Source organism: Falco rusticolus, chromosome 5, assembly GCF_015220075.1.
Source record: "Falco rusticolus isolate bFalRus1 chromosome 5, bFalRus1.pri, whole genome shotgun sequence".
Lineage (NCBI taxonomy): Eukaryota > Metazoa > Chordata > Aves > Falconiformes > Falconidae > Falco > Falco rusticolus.
In genome coordinates this window covers 10126435-10150788 of record NC_051191.1, presented here as the reverse complement: position 1 = coordinate 10150788, position 24354 = coordinate 10126435, and the positions used below count along the sequence as shown (strand labels likewise).

Sequence of the window (24354 nt, the reverse complement as noted above, 5' to 3'; positions counted from 1 at the left end):
AATATTTAAATCCACACAAAAAAAACCCCAAAAAACCCAAAACCCCCCAAAACCCCAACAAACATGAAAAAGTGTCATATCTTCAGAATGTATTTTGTTGTTCTCTTTGAAAGCAAAATGTTGAAAATAGTACAGTTTTCAGTTTAGCCTCAAAGCTCTGGTTTTCATTATTGTGGCTTGTTGCCCACTATTAACTGTTTCCAAAGGCCATTTGAAGCTCTTATGTTCTTTGCTTCTGCTACAGGTTGTGAAAGAAATTGCTGTATATTGTTGCCCATTAAGTTTTATATTTGATATGCTGTAGAAAAAAATGTTAACAGTATCTTCTGCTACCTACTCTTTTGACAGTAGAAAAGATGAGGACAGTAGAGTGGATTCCCTCTGTGCTTTGTAGCAGGCTTAAAAGAAATTTGTTTGACAATGAGTTGCTGGAGAGCTGATACGGTAACCGAAGAGCTACTGTTTTCATTTCTAAAGGGTGCTCTGGTAATTGGCAGCTTATGTTGACCCTCTGTACTGAATATTTTGCTCAGTCTGGACTCTGCAAAAATGAAAATATGGTGGTGGGATGGAAGGGAAAGCCTTCTGTGAGCCAAGTAGTTTTCCCAGTCTGTACACTGTGGATGGGATCCATCTTACCTTCCTTTTCAACAATGTAGAGTTCTACAGCTGAGCTTGTTCCTTTGGATGCCTTTACAAACAGCTGGGAAAAAACGGCAGTTTTAAGGCATAGTTCAGCTGATCTGTTTTGAATATCTATTTTAGTTGTCTGAGTGGCCTGTCTATGATGTAGTGTCTGTGTTTCAGCTGTTAGTATTTGATTAGATGAAACCTATCCTGTGTAACTTGTGTCCTGAGCGATCCTGATAAAATATGTGTGCCAACTCATGCATGCAAAGTTCTGTGAGTCTGGTGTTCACAGGAGGCAGGGAATGTGGTACAAACTCCTTGAGCAGGACATTGGTTGCATCCACTAGCACGTGATACATGTACTTCAAATCTGCTGTCATAACTGTGGTACCACTGTATGACTGCTGAGTATCTGAAGATGGATATGCTGTTCAGAAGTTAAAGACTTGCGGGGTGCTGGATATTCTGTATACATATATTTCAGCAGAATGAAAGCATATGTTCCTAAACGATTTGACCTGTGTCAGATCTGACTACCCACTGAAAATTCCTAAAACTCTTACTGATACGGGGTTAAATCTTTATAGAGGTAATGTGATTTTTTGCAGAAAGGTTTGTTTTGGAGAAGGAAGTGAAAGAGGAGAAAAGGGGAGGGGAAGAAGACTTATCATGAAGGAAATTGAACAGCAAAACCACTTTCCCTATAATAATTTTATTTGAAAGTATAAATTTATGGATTCTTTTTTTACTTTTTCTTTATATGCCTTGAGGCTTTACCTTTCATCCAGGGTTTTATCATATGTTAGGAATGCAATTTATAATTTAAATAAACAATAGAGAAATAAATCCACTAGTGATAGGACTGAAGGCTCTGTCTTTAGTCTTTATGAAATAAAAATTCAAAGTGTTCACCCCTCAGCTTATGAAGTTATAAAGCTTTGCTCCAGTCACATACTTTTGTGACTGTTCCTTACCTTTAGGTGTGAAGGACATTATTACTTGTTCAAAAACAATTAAAATATAAAAGCTGATCTGTAGATATTTTTATTTATTTTTATTATATTGTAATACATGTAATAACATGAACAGCACAGCAAATTAACATACAGTATAGAGGTTCAAAAATGCACTTTGATTTTCTTTTCGTTCTTTTGAGTTCTCAAGTCCCAGCCTCCCAGTCTGGACTCTTTCAAAAGTGTTCCTTAACCTGTAAATACTAAGCTTGAAAGGAGGTAAAAACCATCTGGAAAAGTCTTCTTCCTGGAAAGAAGAAAAAGATGGACAGTGTCTAAGTCTTAGGGGGTAGGTGTCTGTCAAGATGGAAAAAGCACATCATACACTTAATTTTGGATGTGGTTTTGACCCTTTCACTTGCCAAGGGTCTTTAAGAAACTTTAAGAAACTCAGAAACTGTGTCATGATAAGGACCTGGAGTAATTCCATTCCACTTTACAGGAGCACTGACTTTGCAGTAACTTTTCATGGGATCACCTTTGTTAGGGGGATACTTACTGTAAGTTCTCTCTGTGCCCAATGGGCACTATTCTGGTTTGTGCAGAGGGCTATTAACTTTTGCACGATACAGATCAGCTTCTGGAGGTGCATCTCTCCATCCTTTGACTAAAGATGGCTTCATCTGATGTCTCATAACTTAAAGGACAACTTTAAATAGGGATATGGGACAAAGCATCAATTTACATGCCAGGATATAAATGATACAATACTTCTGTGTCAGTAGGTAGTCTCTGTCATAAAACATAGTTAAAAAATTTAAGACAACTTTGGATTTCATAGTCACCCTAAATATGTCCATATTTATCTCAGTTCCCTATATCTGTAGTGTGTTTGAAGATCCCCTGAGCAAAATGGAGAGAGTTGTTCATCCCTGTCCAAATCTGAGCATCTCTCTCAGATGCCTAGGCTAGAGCATTAGTCCCTCAGAGCCCTCAGTAAAGTGAATGGAGAAAGGCAATCCTACAGGGAGTGAGTTGGAGAACATAACCCATGCTGCCCAGATGTTACAGAAAACAGCTTTTCTCAAAGTCAATACCAACCCTCTTCTTCCCCTCCTCAAGGATCAGAGGTCATGATCGCTTTCAAAACTCAGAGTATAGTTTAGGTGATGAAGAGAGAAAAGATGTTCTCTGAGCTTGTACTCTGCCTTTCCACAGTTTTTGCAAACTGTCTTGCAGCACTTGCCTTCTGAGGAGAGCCTGAGGAAGATGGTCATTTTTAACCCAGGTTAAAAGGTTTCAGTGAGAGTTAATAGCAGCATTCCTATCTAGAAGGAGATTGCCAAGAAGAGGGAGCCAGGCTCTTTATGAAGGATGTGCACAGCAGAATAAAAGCCGACGGTCACGAAGTGAACCAGGGCAGTTTCTGACTAGGAACATGTAAGGGGACATTTCTCACTTTGAGGACAGTCAAGTGATGCAGACTGCAGAGGGGAGTTGTGCAGGCTCCATCCTTGGAGGTTTTCAAGACCAGAATAGACAAAGCAACCTGAGCAACCTGGTCTGATCTCATAGCTGAGTCTGTGTGGAGCAAGAGGTTAGATTAGAGACCTCCTGAGGTTCTTTCCAACAGGAATGATTTCGTGACTGTGTGATTCTGTGAACTATATAGAACAGGAATATTTTTGAGAGATATAAAATAAATCAGATGTGCTTTTTGACTGTGGCAAATCATTATGATGCAAAAGATTTAAAGCTATATATGTTAGTTTCTATAAATGATTGGAAGTACCTTTTCATTTTGAAATTCTATCATTTGACATCTGAAGTAACTAATACAAATTACAAAATATGAAGAATGTTACAACTGTAGCATTTAAAACACAGATGAACATACCACCGCCTCAAGGTAACCCATTTCTTGCTTTATAAGCCAGAAATACTTGTGGAAGCATCATAATGTTCCAGAACATTACACTGTGCAAACAGATCTCTGGTCTTACTTGACAGATGTGGATCAAAAACATGCGGTCAGACAACCCCTTAAACACTGGACATGTGGATATTGCAAGTGGCAAGTTATTCCAGATAAAATCACCATAAAGTTATGATTAGCATGTTTTTGCTCTGTTTGTCATTTTTCTGACAGTGTATCGTGATTTAACATTATGGTTTTTTGATACCACTAGTGTCTGTGTGAGGAAAGCTTTGGATAAGGATCTTGTACTTCAGAAAAGAAAGAGAAGCAGATCTGAAGAGTTGCTCTGTCAGAAAAGATAATTATGTATGTGAGCTGTATCTGGCAGGGTACAAAAATGAGTGTTTGGGGAACCTACAGCTGGCATTAGCTCCTGGCATTTGAGGCATTCACCATTAAGCATTGTGAAAGGATAGAGTTTACTTTTGGAACTTGCTGTGTTTGCTGAGGAGAGGTGCTCGCCAGCCTTGTGGACCTTTGAGATAATTGCACTCAACAGCTGCCACTGAGGTCAATCAGAAGACAGGAAAAAAGTATCTTGGGAAATGTCCAACTTCTTGTAAGAACTGGTTGTGAATGGCACACTGCCGGCGGACCACCAGCACTCATAAATAATGATAGCACCTTTTTCATTTGGCTTCAGCTCAGAACTAACTTCACAACTTCAGTCAGTTACTGGAGGGTGAGCAAGGCAGAGGACTGAGACAGCTTTCTTGCTTTACAAGAAATGCCTTACAGCACATCCAAGTCTCATTTACATGAAGCTTCGCTTTTGCACTCTGATAGAGTGAAGGGGTTTGTACGGGAAAAAGCAGAGTCATCCCCAAGCCATTGAACTTGGCAGGGTGAAGGCCATTTGGAGCTCTTGTGTGGGTTTTCATAGCTGCATCAAAGTCATTTGTTGGACCTGTGTACCTTTTTGTTCCCCACTATGCTAGATACTGAAGTTCATCAGCCTAGAAGGAGTTTATTTAATCACCATAATCTCTGTGTTGTGGTCTATTAAGATCAGTCTTTGTATGGACATTTTGCAAAATGGTAAGCTAGAATTTATCTACTACATACTTTCCTCTTAGTTCACTGCAGTAATGCAGTGCTTTCAGACTAGCAGCAAATCTTGAGTTGTTTCCTCCTATGTTATTTTTTCAGCATAATAGAAGGCAGGTTTAATAGTGCAGGACAGAGGCATTTAAAAGTATTTCCAAGTATCTTTTAGCAATTGCAAACAATTATTTAAGCTATTGTATTCAATTGCCATAACATGGCACATCTAGACAGCTGTATACCCTAACAAAAAGGTTTACTGTTCATTTAACCCATATCCTTCTTTATTCCCTTTCCCCTTTCTGACATTCCCTCCAGCCTTCCTGCTGTCTCATATTGGTAATATGAAAAAACAATTGAAAAGAAATAAGAAGTTTTCAAACATGAATACTTTTCTAGAAGTATCCTCCCCTGATTCAGTCATGCAGAACTGACATTTTTATGAAAGAAAAGGGTATTAGCAGCTGAAGGGTAAAGATCAGAATCAGCACAGCAAGATTACTCCACATCTGTGTATTTCTATAAAAAAAGACTGTAAATTTATACAATCTGAACTGTTGTCAAACATAAAAAGTCTGTAGAAAGGATGTGGAAGGAGGGAATTAAAAGTAAGTAAAAGCAAGATGACAACATCCTTGCACTAATACTTAATTTAACCTTTGTTAGATCACTATCAGGTATCTAACATAGATTACAGTATATAATGGTATCTAATATATGCTATGTCATAACACACTGTAATCTAATATTTGCTGAAATAGCTCTCTTCCATTATCTCAGTCCTTTTACATCCTCGAGCCTCATTTGAACTGGAAACATTTTAGTTTTCTGCAACAGCCGAATTTGCTGCAAGGCCAGGGTCTCAGTGTCCACAGTAAGTTCTGGCAACCCTTTAAAGCCAGATGGAAGAGAGCTCGTACTGGAGGGAATCTGAGATGTGTGTTTGATTCAACATTTGTAGTGGTTTTGAGTTACTACCAGGCAAACACTGTAAAATTCCTATTGCAAGATATCCAGTACCTTACTGAGGAAGAGTAGGAAAGTGAAAAATAGCTGGTTAACGACTAGGAGTAAGGGCAGGCAATCAGCCAGATTGTTCATCTGTCTAGGCAAAAGTATTGAAACAATAAGATCATATTCAACCCATGGTTTTAGAGCTGCTCAGAAGGCATTGCCTGGGATCAAATAAACCCATCAGTCACAAAAACAACACTTGAGTTGTAATGTGGGAGGGTTTGCTATGGGATGTGGATGTACCTATGCCCACTTTGCTGAAGGAAATGTTCCACACCTACAGAAACCTGTATTTACAGCAATTTATTTTATTAGAGGACACAAGAAAGTTAAACACAAAACACCTTATAGGCTGACTCACAATCCATACGAAAGCTGGAGGAGTCCTTAGCTCTATACAGAATTATTTCTTTGAAGTGCTGAATCTTGGTGAGAGTAGGTTGGGTCACCACCTTGGCCTGGAACATTGCCCAGATCCAAGTTTAGCCTCTGTCCTTGCAAGAAAAACAGTAGTTAACATGTTTCTGACATTTGGGGGAGAACAACCTGCGTCACTTTGATTCAGTTATGTTTGTAGTGCTGCACTGGCTCCATTATTTGCTTCCTCATTGCTCCCCAGACCTGAAGTGAATCACAGAAAACTCCCAGACATCTCTATTAGGCAGAGCAAATTGTTGTATAAAACTATTTGTGTAGGTCAGGGGAACTTAGGTGATTAGTAAGCTATAATTAACTTCCTTAATACATTGTTGATGAAGCCTGAATTTCAATTTTTTTTTTTCTATTTCCACTGTGCTGCATCTCTGTGCTGCTGTAATCTCAGCATTGACCAAAGCAAGGCATCAGATCAGCATCGCTTATCATGCCTTGTGCAGTAAACATTGTCACTAAGCACATTATTCAGTCTTCAGAAGTAATTAGTTGCTTTTTATGAGGGGGGCTTTGTTCAACTAGTGGCTGCTTGATTACTTTAGCTGAATGAAAAGGACATGCAGTAGTAAATTACTGCAAGCAGGCTGTTGGAGAAAACGGGGCAAATTCTAGCTTCAATCTGCTCATTTGGAACTAACTGCATGCAATCTGTTCCTGTCCATGTGTGAAAGCTACCTGCATGCAGTCTGCTGTCCAGTAACCCATCAAGCTGTAAGAAGGCTGCATTTTCAGTCTGCTATGCACCAGAAGGCAAACCTTTAATCGGTATCTTTTGAAAAAGATCATGATTAATAAAAATCCATGAAATTCACTTCTGTGATTATAGTGGCAAGTGTGCCGCAAATTCATTAGAGTCAATTTTACCCCATTATAGTTTAGAAAATAAATTACTACATGGCCAGATTTGTAGGTGTTCTAGGGAAACAAATTTGCCTGTCTTACTCCTGTCTCCCAGCTGTGTATATTAAAAGCGTATCTGGGGATATGTAAAATTTAGTGCTGGACATAGCTGTTACACAGCAAGGAAAATATTCTAACTCAAAGGTTCTTCTGAATGAAATATGTATTGATTTTCAAAGGCAAATTGGTCCTTCATTACTTCATCATTTTCATGGTAAGCCACAGTGTGGTAAAAGGAAAGTATAAATGACAACCAGATACTATCTATAAATACATTTATCTTTTCTGTTTTGATAGTCTACATTGTGTGCAATGTCCAAGAAACTTTGATCTCAGATAACGTTGTCTGATTTCCTTTTAAGTATTGTATTTTTACTAAAGCTTTTAACTGAAGAGGAAGAAAGGAGCAAAACCCCCACTTAAATCTTTACATTCTCTCACTTTCTTTCATACATATGGAGTTAAAGTCATAGTCTTCCCTTCCCTTCTGCACTTCTGTGGGTTTATAAAGAACCTTCTGCTTATAAGTGGCTTCAATTTGAGTTACAGATAGTGTGGAATGGAGACCTATCCATGCACTGTCCATCTGCCCTGGACATTTGTACAGATACTTTCTCTAGTGTCATTTACATATTCTTAGCTCTATCCCTCACATTTTGTTGTGTATGCAACAAAAATCTAAACTTTACATCAGTAATAGATATATTATAAAATATTTGCTTGTTACAGTTAGAAAGATTTGTTTAAATGCTCTCTTTCTAAAAATATACCCTCTCAAGGTCTTTGAACCTTAAACAAATAGCCTAATGTCTTAATAAAAGAAGGGTCTGACATATGGCCAGAAAAGCCTCAGAGATGGACCCTTTATCAGACATGGGCCCTTCGTCAAAGGCCACCTCAAAACCACGGCCAAATACAAAAGGTTCAGGCTGCTGCTTGCAGGGATGCTGGCCGCTATGACCTGCCTCCCACTGGGCTGCTGGGAAAGCACAAGGTGTTAGGGGTCATCCCTGCCCATAATGGGGGCATTGCAACAAATGCACATCTCTTTCACACGCCTCTTTGCTTCTTGGCACCTTTCAGGGGAGGAGCAGTAGTTGCTGAGGTGGCCTTCCACAAAATGAACTCCCCCAGGCTCAGGCGCCCAGCGGCACCCCCGGTGTCCCTCTGACTGTCTATACCTGGGTGGTATTTTCAGTGCAGGCTGGGTATTGAGCAGACAAACCCTTTGTACCACTCTCACTGGAGAGCAATCTTAGGTCCTTTCACCAGGGGTATTGCTTTTCGAAGAGGAGGGTGTTCAGCTCTTGGGAGTTGACTTGAAGGACTCAGGTGTTCATCACAACTGCTCTCAGGATCTGGCCCTGGGTGTTCACTGGAACACCATTAAAGACAGCCAACATCAAAGCACATGGCTGCACAAAGCTGGCCGTGTACTTGCGCTCTTCAAACGTGTGTCAGTGCAGACTGTAAATATGCAAAGGGAAATACCTCCCGTGGTCCACCAGATACAAGAGTGCTTTCCGTTAGAATGAAGCTTCCACACATGTGTGGACTCTGCCTTTACATGAAAGGCACAAACTCACTGGGTCTGGGAAAAGTCTTCCACTTGGTGTTCCTGAGCCTGTGGTAGTGGATTCCTCAGTGTTCCCCAGACCATGCATAGCTCTGATGTGTATTCCAAAACCTCGTATGCCACAGAGAACAATTTCTGGATAAAACAGCATGTGCACTAATTCCTTAAATAAAAACCATTTTAATTCACCCTGCAGCCAACATAACATAAATAAACTTTTCTGTCTTTTTTTATGAATATATTCAGTCCATTCAGGTTTTATTTCTTTAGCTTGGTTTCTGTCTACTTTCCCCGAGGTAACAATGCTCTTGAAATCTTGCTGGCAGTCCATCCATGGCTCACTAATATCTTTTCAGTCCTTTGGGCCAATTTAATCTCAAATTAGACTAAGAAAGGAAATCCTGGCATTCCATTTATTTATTTATTTATTTTAAATTAGAAAAAGAAGCAAAATCAGTGCTGCTATTGAACCGGACTTTCAGAACTTAGTTCTTTTGCATCCTATTTGGTGGTCACCAGAGAGCAACCAGCTATTCCTCATGAATCATTTGCTGAAAAAAATCAGTATTAAATTCCTTTTCTCATGTTCAAGGGATGTGTGGGAGAACACAGGAAAATCATTTGGGAAGAGAGAGATTTAAGCATCCTGAGGCCTAGGGAATTACACCATATTCAAGCAGCATAGCTAGGCTCCTTATTTATTGTGTAGGGAGGGTTAGTGAGGTAAAGCTGACAGAGAAAGGTTTAATTTTGCTGCTTTTTTTTTTTCTAGTAGAACATCTGATACAACTGGGGCAAGCAAGCAAATACAAAAAAGTCCTTTTCTTTAAATTTGAAGTGAGGAGTTCAGCTTGTAAAAATAAGATTCTTCACAAGTCAGCACAGTTATTAGGGAGCCAGAGGTATTACCTTCAGAAAATCTTATGGAAAGGCATGTATCTTAAGTGTACCTTTCTCTGTGAGTTACACATCCAGTTGGGGTGCACAACAGCCTGTCCTCCAATTTGAATTGCCATGTGCTCTCTCAGGGAGCTAAGTACCTACTTCAGTCAGTCCTTTCTCACGTAAAAGTTAACAGGGAGCATGGTGGTGCCCCCTCCCTCCAGTTTCACCCCACAATCTTTACACACATCTAGCCTGCAGGTTCATCGGGTTCAAGGCTCTTTACAAGTCAGCATTTAATTGTATGTACAAAGCCAACGCAAACAGTTTCCTTGGGAGAGACTGAGACAGAACTGCCCAGAATAGCCCACCGACTGGAGGGAAGACCTTGGGAGCTTGACCTGAAATCTCTGCTGCAAATCAGTTAAACTTTATTTGCTATATCACAGGGAAATGTTCTACCATGCAGATGCCAGTCAATGCTTTGTGCACTGCACACTCCCAGTGCCATGTGCTGAGAACACAGCATCAGCTCGAGCACTGCCGGGAAAGGAATTTTTGAACTCTCTTAGGGCTAGGGGCTGACTAACACAGCTCTGCTGACTATGCCCACTAGAAGAAACTTAGGCACTCGGGAGGAGGGTGGCAACTGAGCGAGGGTTTTGAGATGACACATTACAAGCGTGAGCAGTGTTGGATGGAGGTTCAAGTCCTCTGCCCAAGCTGATGCAGAACATAAACAGCAGAGTTATGAATTGGACCCAAATATCCTAAATCTCTCCTTGGAATCTTAACCTCAGTATGCCCCAAGCCCTAAATAAAGTTAATATATGTACTTGCAAGGTCTACAGGATTTTGTACTAAAAGTAAGAAAGAACTATTTCTGGTATGGTACAGCCTGAAACACTGAGTTCAGATCTGCAAGCCTTGCTTAATGTGAAAAGCAGATTTAACAGAAGCTTTAGTAGATACACAGCTCACTGGACCGAGTCCTTGGCTAGCATATGTTTTTTCAATGCATTGCATTCACTGTCGGAGTATTTCAATTTCAGAATTCATGAATGAACGGTAATGCTTTTCAACTCATTCTTTCAAACTTTTTCATACTTTCTGAATATGGTGATACCCGTTCAGTGTAAGAAGTTTTGCTGTGTTTTTCATGGCTGTGATATAAAGGTTTTAGTTTAAAATCAAAGGGACAAGGCTAGAACTCAAGCACCTCTTGCACATAGGAAGTTGTAGAGTATAGATCTCTGCAATATGAACTGTGAATATCATATACCATGAGCATGGGAGGGTAGAAAAGAATGCTCCTTATAAATAGCCACAAGGCTGTGAGATTTCCCAGCTAATATAGTACATTTTTTACCTAATTACCAGGGAAAGTATCAGGGACACATTGGCACTTAATTGTTCATTTAGTTATCACATAAAATATTTACTTCTTGCACATTCAAAGCATATGGTTTATCTCAAGCTATTCCCCATTTTCAAATAGTGTACTTGGCAAAATTCAAGGCAATTCTCACTCAGAGCTTGCACTGGGAAAAGATGGGAGGTGCGGGGGTGGAGGTGGGGCAGCAGACTAAGAGTAAGTGGGAATCCAGAACTGATACAGCTTTAAAGTCTCCAGGTCAACATTAATGTCTCCCTTTTAAAACCACACCTGAACCTAAAATAGCTGTTTTATCTTCATTTTGAAGGAGGAAGAAACACTAAATTCTTTTCATTCCATTTTTTCTTGCTTAGTGTTTTTAAGTTTATCAAGCATGCAAGCTGGAAATGGTCACTGTTCTTGCTTGGGAAAAATATCATTAATTGCATTAGGAAAACTTGTTTGCTAATAAAGCAGTTGAAAAATCCATGCAGATGATAGCTTCAAATATTAAAAAAAAGAAAAAGAAAAAGAAAAAGAAAAAGAAAAAGAAAAAGAAAAAGAAAAAAAGAAAAAGAAAAAGAAAAAAAGAAAGCTGTAGTTATCTTCAGGTACAGTTTGAAGCATTTCCCAAAACTTATGTTTACAATATTCTATTCTTAATGGAGTTGGATCTCACATTCAGTTGTTCTGCTTCAACTAATTCTGCTGCATCTCTAAGCTGTTTATAATCATAATTCACAAGCCTCTGCTAGATTAAAAGTCATGCTTTTTAGCCCTCATGCGAATATTTTTGTTCTGTTGTTCATAAATGCAGAACTTTGAACTATTGACTATTTGGGAACAGGAAGGCAGATAATCTAACTGACATCGTGTGCAGCATTACACATGATGTAAAATGGAATTGAATCAAAATCCTTCATAGAGTGAAAGGATTATTTTATAGTCTCCACACACATAAAATGTATTTAAAATAGTGGTATGAAGCTTGCAATATTTTCTCTTTATAAGTAGATCTTATTTCTCAAAACAGTTTCTTAGCTTTCTGTGAGGTCAGAATTCTCAGTGCAGAGGAAGCCACTTTGCATCTGCTCTATTGTCAAGATAAAATTTGTTTGTCCCTATAATCTGTACATGCTTTGAGGCAGTTGTCTTTGTAGAGAGGCATCTACTGGCATTTTCAAATCCTCTTTAGCAGATAGTAAAAATACTGCATAGATATGACATTCTTCCATTACTGATTAAAGCATGTGACATTATTCCCCCAAAAAATTTCTATGCAGAAGTTTGCAATTCACAGTATGCTGGTATTCTTCAGACAAAATAATAAGAATTATTGCAACAACATGAATAGCGCTAGTAAGAATTTGAAAGCAATTTAGACTGATGACTGCACTTTGTACACATTTTAAACTGTTCTCTGATGTCTTCACCATGCCTTGACAATATGGCCCATATCTCAGCTTTTCATATCATTCCCAGTCTCCTACTGATGTCTGTGCACTGCATGTTCGAACCCTTTGAGTGCCCAGACTCCTTTTCTAAAGTGTTTTTATGGCAGATCTAGCAGATCCGTGTGGAACTGAGCATATCTTAATGGTTTTTTGTGACAGTATTATCCCATTTTTGCAGATGGAACACATTAGGTTCCTTACAAAACACAAGGGTGGCAGTTTCTTTCCTTTAAAACATAGCTGCAGCACATGGAACCATTACTCTATCAGTTTAACCCATTAATACTATACTCTCTGTTTAATGGATTTGTCTGTCTTTTGACATAAACAATGTCTTCACCTCTGTCTTAGACAGTGCTTGATGAACAATAATAGTCATTGTTTCCCAGCCAAAAGCAGCAGTGAACTGAAACTTCTCAGGAGACTGTCCCTCTCCTTTTGAGAGCTTTCTAGACCTATTTCATACGTCCACAAGTTTCAGTTCAGTCTAGTTAATTTGGGTGTTGAATTGAACCAGCCTGAACCTCTGAATCTTTGGAGGTTCATCTATCACTAAATAATGCAGCCAGACAGAGGGAGACAGTTGAATAGAAGTCAATATGCCAACTGTTCCTTCATTTATTACTGCCATATTAATAAAGTTGATAGAGTGGAACTAATCCATCTGCTCCCAATTTATTCCCTAGCAATAAGATACAATTTCACTATTTCATGAGCTCACTCTTCGACTAATTTTATTAGAATTCCTTCCATAGCATCATTTTCAATCACTTTTCATCCCGTTTTAGTTATGTGTAAAATAGTAGAAAAAGATGGACTAAAGAGACATGAAAGGATTTAATGAGAAACTCAGGTCAGCTTAAATAGAACCAGATTAAATAAGGTTAAGTCAACGAGCCTACAAAGGCCAACAGAAAAGCATTCAAAATCACCTCTTTCACAACAAGCTTGGTTCTGTTGTCTCAAAAATGTAAACAGTCACAAGAAATAAGGCAGCCCCGGCAGCCCCATAAGATGAGGCAGGGCTGCGGTGCCTTGGAGGAGGTGGCTGGGTGACCTGCCAGGCTGACGGGCGATGCTGGCCAAAGGACTGCAGAGTCAGAGCTCAGTGGATGGAGACGTTTCCTCCCTTCTTTGCCAAGGGAACAAGGTTTGTCTCATCTAGTTCCCAGACACACGTGGGCTCTGGGTGTTAAAAAGATGCAGGATTTTGGTTACATGTTGGTTTTATGCAATGCTGAAATGAATTTCTGTGAGCTCAGTTATGTTTCTCTTGTTCTTTAGTTTAAAACATTCTGATATGCTGATCCTTCATTAGTCTGGTAGGGACAGGCTTCCAGTGATTTGGGCTGGGTCCAATTTCAGATGTGAGTACCTAAGCAGAAATCACCTGGTTTTCAAAGTGTTGAGCCCACCACGCCCATTGACCGCTAGGGATTTTGATACAAATGTGAGAATGACTTTTACTGACAAAGCTGAGTGTGGAGCCTGGATACAGACATCCTGGGTGGAAGTTTCCAAAGCATGAAATTAATTAGTATAAGTCTAGCTCCACAGAAAATTAGTTTCAGCAACAGCTTTGAGTGGACAGAGTTGGGTTATTCCAGAAAATTCTGAAAATCCTACCTTCCTATTTTAAAATGCCTTTCTGAGCTGACAGGTAGCAGCATCTGTAGATGCTAAAAGTAACTTTTTTGTTGTTATGTGGTGCTCTGTTACTCCTGAAGTACCAACCGTTCAAACACAGATGGACAATTTGTCACTATTCGATACAAGCTCTCCCAGGAAAGTCATGGGCTTCTTCTCTCCTTTTAATGGCTTATGCGGTTAATCTATAGCCAATTACTGCATTTTCAGTGTAATCATTCTTTTATTATGGTGGAGGTGGTAAAAAAAGTACAACAGCAATTAAAAATCCATTAATAGTTAAGTTAGATCTCTTAATCTAAAGCATAACTGCAACTACAATGGTATTATGTATATGACATTGATTCCATGGTATTAGCTGCATGAGTGCAGATCATCTTTATAATGCTTTGTAATGCTTATAATGCTATCTCTCTCACACACAGAGATCCATATGATTTTAAAACTTTGGGGTTTTTTTATGTTTATGTACACTTGACTGAAACTATGTATGTATATGCATATGCATAAGTATATAGTTGAGAAGAAATACAGTGCAGTTATTGATAGCTGAGCTAAACAAACAAAATCCTTATCAAATCAGCTGTCTAGACTGTAAATAAATGAAATTACATATGCATGAATAACACCAAACTAGTAATTTGAGAAAACTGTAAACTAGCAGGTTCAAAAATCTGTGTGACCTCTTAAAGGCCAAAACTTTGTGAGGAATCAAGTTCACTGTAGTGTGGTCTGAACAGAAACAATTCTCATTTCACACAGCAGATAGACTCCAGAAATGATCACTCTCTAAGTATCAACTGATACTGACGGAAAGCTATCTAGATGTAAAGAGGAAAGCTTTATTCCTCTTTTATTTGCTAGTGTCCAGAAAATCTTTGGTAAAGATAAAAGTGACTTTACTAGTGAAATGCCAAACCAGTCTTATAAAGAGTTGATTCTAACTGTGCATTGAAGTACGTAATGCAGGGAAATTTTTCTTTTGATTCTAATCCAGACATTTCAAGGGCCTTTTTATGTCTGCCTTCTAAAAGTGAAGGTTTGCAGGGCAACAGACACTGAGCAAGAGCTATCATTTAAGTTTACATGTCTGGCTCTCATCTTTGCCATGAGTGATCTTTTGTAAACATACTTAAGATCACTAGATGTTTCATCTTTGGGCAAGGCAAGAGGGATGTCATGTCACTGCAGCACCTGAAGAAAATTTTAAAAACCCGCAGGCAGTTAGAAAAGTCCTTAATGTGCTGTTCATTGGTGGAGCTGTGGGACATCTGTAGCTGCCACAGGTTCATTTTGCACATTATATTAAATGTGTCAATGATGATAAAGGATTGGTCTCCCACAAAAGTAAAGATGAAACAAATAAGGCTTGTTCAGTGATTCACAATCCCTCATGACCCTTTAGTTTCAGATTTGAATTGCATATTAAACACAGTGTTTGTTAAAATTCATGGTTTGCATACTTTGAAAACACAACAAAGTCAAAGGGAATTAGTGATGTAGTTTGACCTGCATATTGATTGTGATTAGTAATAAACCAGCCACATGAAACCGTCATTAATGATATTGTCCAAGGAATGCAATTAAAATCAATTTTTGTTTGTTTAAACACATACCCTGGGCAGAGGTACGAACAAGGAAATCCCTGTTAAGTTATTTTATGGCACTGTGTTGAGAGCAATGGCAGCACGTTCAGGAATTTCGGGCTTTCTTGTGAAGTCCTGTGCAAATTGTTTTACTGCAAGGTAGGAGCTTTCTGATGTTAATGTTAGTTGAAGTAATACTGTCAAATAGCTGTACAGTGTGTCCAGACCTACAGACTCCAAGACAATATCACAGTTTAACACCAGAAGATACTGTACGATTCATTCTGTCATAACAGCTTTCCCTAGTTATAGAGCATTAGGCAGAGAACAGGACAACTGTACAAAAAAATTCATACATATCTACCATTTCTCCGACTTTTTGTGCACAAAAATGACCTTAACCCTTTGAAGTCAGTGGGAAGATTTTTTCTTTATTTTTTCCCCCCACCATGGAATTTAATGAGATAGGAATAATTGTGAGACAATTATTTCACTTTGGGTTTTGATTTCATAATCAAGACACACCAGTATTTACTAAATCAGAGGATGGATTCATATCTCCATCTGTATCAGTGGCACATACCCTACTATCAAGTTTTACCTTGCCAATATTAGGACATAATTGTTGTTTGTTCATTTGTCTAATTTAGGCATAGCATCCTAGATGTAGCATAGTTTCATGGAAACAGTGAATGACATTACATGACAGTTGCCAAATTAATTTTAGTATCATTTTAGAAAATAAAAATAGGAATCAGCATGCTTTGGTAAAGAAAAGACCAACAAAATATTTTTTTCTTTTTGGAGAAATTACATTTTATTACTGTTTTTGGTTACAAGAATACTCCTTGAAACAGACACACTCCAGTAAAAGTGTGTTTCCATTTGTGTAGTTTGTTTGTAACTAATTAGTAGTACTAAGTATATGCAATTCTTTAAAAAGGCAAATTTTGAATTATTGAACATTACCATGACTAATAAATATTCCATTTAGCCAGAAATGGCCACAACTGCATTTTTAATACAATATTTTATAAGAAAAGCACATCAAATAATAATTGCCAAGAGTAATTTTTCATATTTTCTCCTTTGTCATAACATTATCTTTTTCACTGTTTTAAGTCTCAGGTTTATAGCTTTTCAGGTTTGGTGAAAAAAAACCCTCCTTGTGTTCTGGTCAGCTTATCACAACACAGAAACAGGGGGAAGACAATGAAATATGAGGTAGCAGACACTATGTCTCAAGCTAACATGTACTCCAGAATGCTCCTATCTTCTGATGAAACAATTGGCAATAGCAGCCGTTAGGGCAATGCACTATGGAGGATGAGTATTTTTGCAAAGTAATTTGAGGAGATTCATCTGAACTAATGTGGATATTGGACTCTGAATCATTCTAAACTCTCGTTACAGTTGAGGGAGAAAGGCATTTTTGGGATGTGACTCATTTTATCCTGAAGTGCACCTCTAAAACAGATTAAAAATGTCCTAGGAATGCTATTTCTCTGCAGAAATGAGAAAGGCAAACTAGAGTGAGGAGCTCATGCAGCCGTATATACTGTAGATGTCTAAAATTTCCAAAAGAATTGTCCAATGTTACAAATGCTGTGATGTTACTTGTATCTTACCAGTGGATGCTTGAAAACTGTAACTGAAAGGCACGAAATTGATATAACCCATTACTTAAAATGTAAGAATCCATATGTGCTAAAACTTATGGTTAGGAATCACTACCTGGATATTTCATCTGAAATTTTGGGGAGCTGGGGGCACCTCTGCCCTTCCATATAGAATAATGTTCAAGCTTTCTAAAAGCAAATAACACTTTTCACTTGCAAATTTTAAGAAAGTTAATTTAAAATTTATCTATTGGTATTCCAGGTTGTTACTGTTAATTTTTTAGGCATCTGGCAATAACTAATTTTCATATATGTTTTTGCTAATGCCTATAAAATTTATCAGAAATTACAAAATGTGAGAAATGCCTTATGAAGTGTTTTTACAGTATAAGCCAGTGCATTAGCAGTTTCATGTTATTTACTACATTTTGCTGATTTAATATCCAGTCCATATTTCTGTATCCAAGTATAAACATAGATAAAATATGTATGTGTTATTACTCTTAGTGAACTCTTCTCTAACTAGAACAGGAAAAAAGGTCAGATTCTTTTCCATGAAAAAACTTAATTAAAAGATTATTGTTTTTAAACATAAAAATCTCAATTATTTATGTTAATCTTATGGTAATGTCTAATGTTTACTATGGATTACATCTCACATTAAGACTCACAAGGAGATTATATTCATAGTTATATTAAATCCTTTCCTTCAGTACCCCTAATAAGTCTTTGTAACGGCTCTACTAGTTCAAACATTTTCCCCTTGAAATTTTGGGGTTATCTTTCTCTTTTCGTTTACACACCTCTATCTCCTCAAGCTAATTTGGGGTATTTCATCACAGAAATGTATTCTATATGCATGCAATATTGCAAAGGGCAAATAGGTAGAGATTGTATGATAAGTAGAGACAACATGACATTATTTGAATGTTATGTACGTTTGCCTTAACAAATTTTCTTATATCTTTAGTATCTTGTACATTCATTGTGGATTGGGATAATTTATTATAAAAGCATTGTCTGAATGGAGAAAGGATTCTATTTTTCATATTAAAAATACATATTGAAGACCAAAGGATGAATGAACGCAGAACCAAACCCAAATAACTTTTTTCCTCTTTAAATGTCCTTGAAGAGGATTTCAAAGTCATATGGATGGGTGCAGTGCTGTCTTTCACAGATTTCATTTCAATTCAGGACTGTGGATCTCGAATTCGTCCAGAGGAGTCCTGTGGCTTGCAGCCTCTATCTCATGAATACCTCTTAGCAATTTCAGAGACGATGTTTAAGACCTGTGAAGCTGGGGACACAAAAGGTTTGTACTTAATCCCGTTCTGAAAATTAACTCATGCACTTCATCGAAGTAAACCTGAAAATTATGTTTCCTCTTTTCTATGAACATGCACTAACCTATTCACAATGAATGTAACTAATAACTCATAATAGTTACAGATTTTAAAATCATGTTAATTAGTTTGTGACAATTTTTCTCTAAGAAGTTTCTAATCAGTGATCCACCACTGACTGAATTATTGTCATGTAGCCTTTAAAATGCATCAAACCCAAATATTTCCATCAAAACAATTTAACATAAAAATCCTTTATTGTAAATGGAAGGGATTATTTACTCAAAATAAAAATTAGTTTTAGAAAAAGAACACACATTCTGATCCATTTGAATTTTATATTTCTTCTTCTATATTGGAAACACAAAAACAATTTACAGTTTCAAACAGTTACTATTTTTAATATAAATTTACATCTTAAAAAACAAGATGGACGAATCAAACATATAGAATAACCGATACAATCAAGACATCCTTTTGGTTTAGTGAGAATCCAGACTGCAACAGACTGTCAGACAGATATTAATGTTTACATGGTTTACAGTTTACAGCTGCATAAAGATTTATGCAAATGTACTTTAACAAATCTGAATAATCCACAGGACTATTCAGGTATGCAGCCTTATTCATAGTTTAAGTTGTTGCTGGATTAGACAATAAATAATTCTGACCATTTATTAGACAAATGAAAAATAACTCAACGCTCTTTTATGGTCTACTAACACAACTGTATTTTTTATCTTGCCATAGATAGAGCAGCTTCTCACCACAGTAAATTTCAACAAATTCATGGGATAATCAATACAAAGTAAAAGGAATGCGAGAACTGCCTGAATGCATCACTTCATGTGAAACAGAGGCACACATTAATTTTTTGTTATCTGAAGTGAACACACAAAGGAGACACTGTGGTGCCTAGCAGTGTATTTTGATCACACAGCAAATTGTTAATCATAAAGAAACACAACCTATGCTACGCTACTATATCAGGACATTATGTGTGTATTAGTTCCTGACTAGAAAGCCCAAACCAAATCCATAGAAGAGTCCTTCTGGGGCAGACAGTCTGTTTCTCCTGAAATATAACATGCTTCTTTTGAATATATAACTGCATCTAGCTAAGTGAAGCTGAATATAAAATGTCTTTTACAGCCTTATTGTGAATAATATACACTATTAAAATGGAAACAAACTTCAGGAGATGTAGTCTCAAAGGACAAGTATATTAAACAGGGAAGAATAATTTGTGCTTATAAAGTGAATTTGCCAAGAGGTGTCTAATGAGCCTAGAAGTGGGGTTTGCAGTATCTGGCAACAAGTGACTGTATAGTTTTAATGCACGTCACAACTTCCAACTGGAACTGGAAAGCATGGCTTTTTGCGGAAAATCATTCCAAATTTGTAACAACCTAATGATATCCTAATCCTGGCAGTGAACGTTTTCCTAACACATGGGAACAATTGCACATTCCCAGCTAAAGCAGCAACACCCCTTTTACTTCAGTTAAATTTTCAGAGGAGCCAAGCAATGTCATTTCCTTCCAGAAGAATAATCAAAACTTCTGCAGAAGTAAGGCAGCATCATACCTGATCTTACCCCAGGGTACAGCTTAGTTGTATAGTGATGCTGAGGTGCTATCCCAGCAAAAAGTATCTGTGCTGGCAAAAGCTTGCGTTTGTGCATACACAGGCAGAGGCTGAGACAGAGCAGCAGAGATAGAGATGAGATAGTGCAGTTCAGTACAACCAGGATTTCATGTCTCATTTCCAGTCCTTTGATGCAGTGCAGAGACAGTAGTTCAGGTCCTAACCAAAGGCAGAACTGACTTTCCTGTCCTAGTCACCATGGCACTGTTCTTTGGAGGAAGCTCAGCACGTTACCAAATAGGAATTTAACTTACATGATTTCTCTCTCTCCTCTCCCCCCCCAATATAATTTGGAATATTCAACAGGGGGAGTTTCTTTCCATCTTGTTTAGGTCATGGAATGAATTTATGATTTTCATAGCAACAAAAATCGTTTTTTCCTTCAGAGATTCCCTTTGATTCAATGGGGTTCAAACAAACCAGGCTATCATAGGAAGATTAGCTCTTGGTTCAGTATTGCTGTATTATCAATAATACAGAAGTCAGCAACCATTAACTGTGTGTTTGACTCCTCATGAGAACCCCAAGTTGTGCTAAATCCCTGCAGGCGAATCGGGATGCTGCAGTCTGTGGAAATTTGGTTTGCAGACAATTACAAAATCTGGTGGGTAAGAGATCACAGCTTCACATCTAATGCTCTGCCTAGCTGCTGTGACATGTGTTTCAGTTGTATCTCACTTCCCATACTTTCTGCAACTGTATATAATTTAACATAATTGTGTACGAGCTCTCCCTTTGCATTCAACAGCTATCTAGGTTTGGGTCCAGCAGAGACGTGAACTGCTCTGCTGTTCAAGATGAGTGTCTCCTTCAGTTACAAGGAGAATATTTCAGCTTGGACATGTCTATAGGTCTAAGGCCATTTATTCTGTAGCATAAAAATCATGTCCTTTTAAAAATATTTTTACTTTTGTTTTTCATAAATGCAGCTAAAAGCAAAAGGAAAATATATTTATATAGACCATTCATAGAGAAAAAAAAATTAGTCTTAGGGTACCAAATAGACACCAAAAATAACAGTAAACTTGCCATAAATCCACTATAAACTATTTTTAGCATCAGCTTAGGTTAAATATTTAAATTTTGAGTTTTCAGTTTAGAATTTTTTTCTTTTTATGTGGATAACTGTTCAGCACTGTAGAGAAACTGATTTTGATCTTGTAAGCAGAATATGTGTATTTGTGACTATGACAATGGGAAAGGTTGAACCAAAATAAAAGAGGCCGAAAGAATAAAAAACCCCATCAAATTAAGTGTACAGCCTTTATTGGTTAAAATTTCTAACTTTAGGTTAATATTTTTTGAATACAAGATAAACAGTCCTAATGAATTATTTTAAAAAGTTATTTCTTTTCATGCCATTTTAGGTGACCAGTTTTTGGGAGCACTGGCGATGTTTAATCTCGTATCTTAAGCAGAAAATTTATGCATGCAACTGATAAACTGCCCTAATGAACCAAAAATCTGGTTTACTTTCACTCTTCCTGTGTAAACCTTCTACTTATAGGCTTTCGTAAGACTTTTTTTTAACCAACTTTTATTTTTTGAATAAACTAACAGCAACTCGCTCTTTCCTGCTCTCTTTCATTGAATCATAGGTGAATTTTCCTTTGCCTGGTAGGGCCAATGCCAACTCTTTCAGCTGAAGCACCACAAAATGCAGATTGAAATGATGCTGAAAACTGCATTGTGTACTGCTACCTTGTATAAATGGGGGGAAAGCAACTCATAATTGCAATAGAAAATAAGCTATATTTCCAAACTAATATTGATTGCAATTTTTCAGCGTTAATTGTCTTATTCTTTTTATATCAGATTAATTTTAACTTTTAGTACAATCTTATTTTTGAAGGTTAAGAATGCATTGACTGTTGGGAAATTACGATAGGAAAAGTTCGTAACTGGATTAAAAATGCATAAATTTACACACATCTATGTAAATTTAAAAACTGCGACTATTCTGTTAGCATTAAATGTCAGTGCTTCCTATAAGCATGAGTTTATCTTCATATATCGTTGTCCTCTAATTTTTTTTACATTTGCCACTAACCTTTAGTATATGCCAAAAATGGATCTATTTTTTTCTTAATATAGCGAGAGGCTGGTGAATATAAATCAATTTCAAAGAAGCTTTCAAAAGGTACTTATCACTTTCAGTTGCCAAAGTTTAAACTTTTATTGTTCAGCTGTTCAGCTCCGCAGTATTTATTTTATATAGTTCTACTTTTTAGTTTATTATGTAAAACCAGATCAGCTCATAAATGTCTGGAATGTTCAGGAAAATATTCTATAAAATGAGAGGTCTCAGATGTTGTAGACATTGCCAGAACTTTCATGTATTTGGATTGAATGAAAAATTACAATGTCGGGAAAAAACTGCTCAGTTTTCATATAATTTTAAAATAACTACCGCTGCCCAAAACAACTTTCCCATAATTTATGAAGAACTCTACAGCAGTGGGAGTCTCTGAGTCCAGACCTCAAACCAATCAACCATTCTGTCCCTGCTCTGTCACTCAAAAGGCACAATGCAATAAAAGGTGTTTGCATGGCACCTGTTGTGTTAACTGAGACCTTGCACTTCTCTGTCTCTTCATACCACTGCTAGGAAGCTAGGAAGGAGCCTTCAGCCCTCAGCCCTGGATTGCAAAAGGGCTGCAGATGGAGCTGAGGGCAAGATCCACAAGTGGCAATAGAAATCTTGGAGTGCCAAGGCATGCCTGGCCCCAGGGGTGGCCAGGAGGCAAAAGGAAGGGCCAGTGTGAGGAAGGGTTTCACAGTGGTCAGCACTGGTGGCTACAAGAAAGAGGAATTGTCTAAATTCAGCCCTTGGTTCCCCACCTGAGCAGAATATTCAGCTGGAACAGAACCTCCTACTCCAGAACCTGGTTATCCACTTTGCACCTTTAGATAAAGGTTCACTTTAACCCCTTGCCACAGAGGAAGGAAATAATCTCTTCAAAGGGTTGGAGGGCATTTAATTTAGTGAAAGCCCCCATGACAAAATGCTCAAAAATACTTTGCTTGCTGTATAATAAAGCTACTAACAAAAATACAGAGGAGGTGCTGACACCCTGTTGCTGTTTTCCAGGGCAGTGGATCGTCCCTTGCCTCAGCTGCTCTGACAACAGGACCTGTGACTGGAGAGAAATAACGTGGCAGCCCCATGGCTGCCAGTACTCGGTGCTTCGCCAAGCCTGAGCTCCAGCGATGTATGGAGGGCAGAAGGTATGTAACAGATTTGACATTTTTATTGATTTTATTTACCTGGTATTAGTCTCCTGAAGCTTTAGAAACACTGTTACGATTGATGTGTTAAGAACAATCCTTTTATTATAAATGGAAAAAGATTCAGATGGAAAATCCACAGGGACAAAAAGAACCACTATCCATAATTTAGCTTCATATGCAGACACAGTTGTCTGCTGCCATTTCGCATAGGTCACACCAGTGGAGTTTCAAGATCTACGGTGTATGTGGTTACCAGTTAGACCTGCAGTGAGTACGTAAGAACTGTAAATGGAGGATGGATGCTCATTGTTGTCACAGTTTCTCTCACACCTGACATGCAACTTGGGTTTCTTCTGCTGCATACCTAATGCATGGCGTTGCTTGTGCACACTAATCTTACCAAGTCTTCTTGCACATTCTTTTCTTGTAGTGAAGCTTCTAAGGTGATTGCTTGGAAATACAAGGTCTTCTTAATAAGCATGCTATGACTGTAAAACTGTTGAGAGAGAGCTCTGATCTGAGGCTCAGGTACCTTACTGAGGATACAAGTATCCAGAAAGTAAGTAATTAATTGTTCTAAAAATTTTTATAGTGTATTGCCTAGGTAAGAAAATAGTAACTAAAAGCAGAATTTTGATAAAATCAGAGACCATTTCTATATAGGCAAATACAAAAATAATAGTCTTTTGATTATCATTTCCTCTTTCTGTTCTGCTGATTTCTTGTCCTGCACAAAATCCTTCATTGCCATTTGGCTTTATTTTTGCCTGCGGTTTTCTCCATTACTATAGAGCTGTGGGTTTCTCCTCACATATTTTTATTTAAAAAAATCATTTATATGACAAAGAAGAAGCTTGATTTGCTCCTCATGTACAAAACAAGCACTTCTGGATTGACCACAGCAAAAAATATAGAAGAATGTCATAGTTTTGCTTTGGTCTTTAATTTCCATAGACATCAGGCTGCTGCAAAAAGCAAACATGCTTTGGTCAGACAGTTGATGGATATCAGAGGAACAGTATGCCACTGTGGAAGTGGAT

At 37.7% G+C, this 24354-nt stretch overlaps 1 protein-coding gene across 1 annotated transcript in view; it reads left to right on the top strand.

Annotated features, from left to right (window-relative positions):
* The window catches only part of CPED1 (cadherin like and PC-esterase domain containing 1), a 155009-nt gene that overhangs the window by 109642 nt on the left and 21013 nt on the right, over nt 1–24354 (top strand). Inside the window, 3 exon segments of the mRNA XM_037388203.1 lie at nt 18288–18405; nt 23175–23272; nt 23274–23311. Coding sequence (XP_037244100.1) covers nt 18288–18405; nt 23175–23272; nt 23274–23311 — 254 coding nt within the window.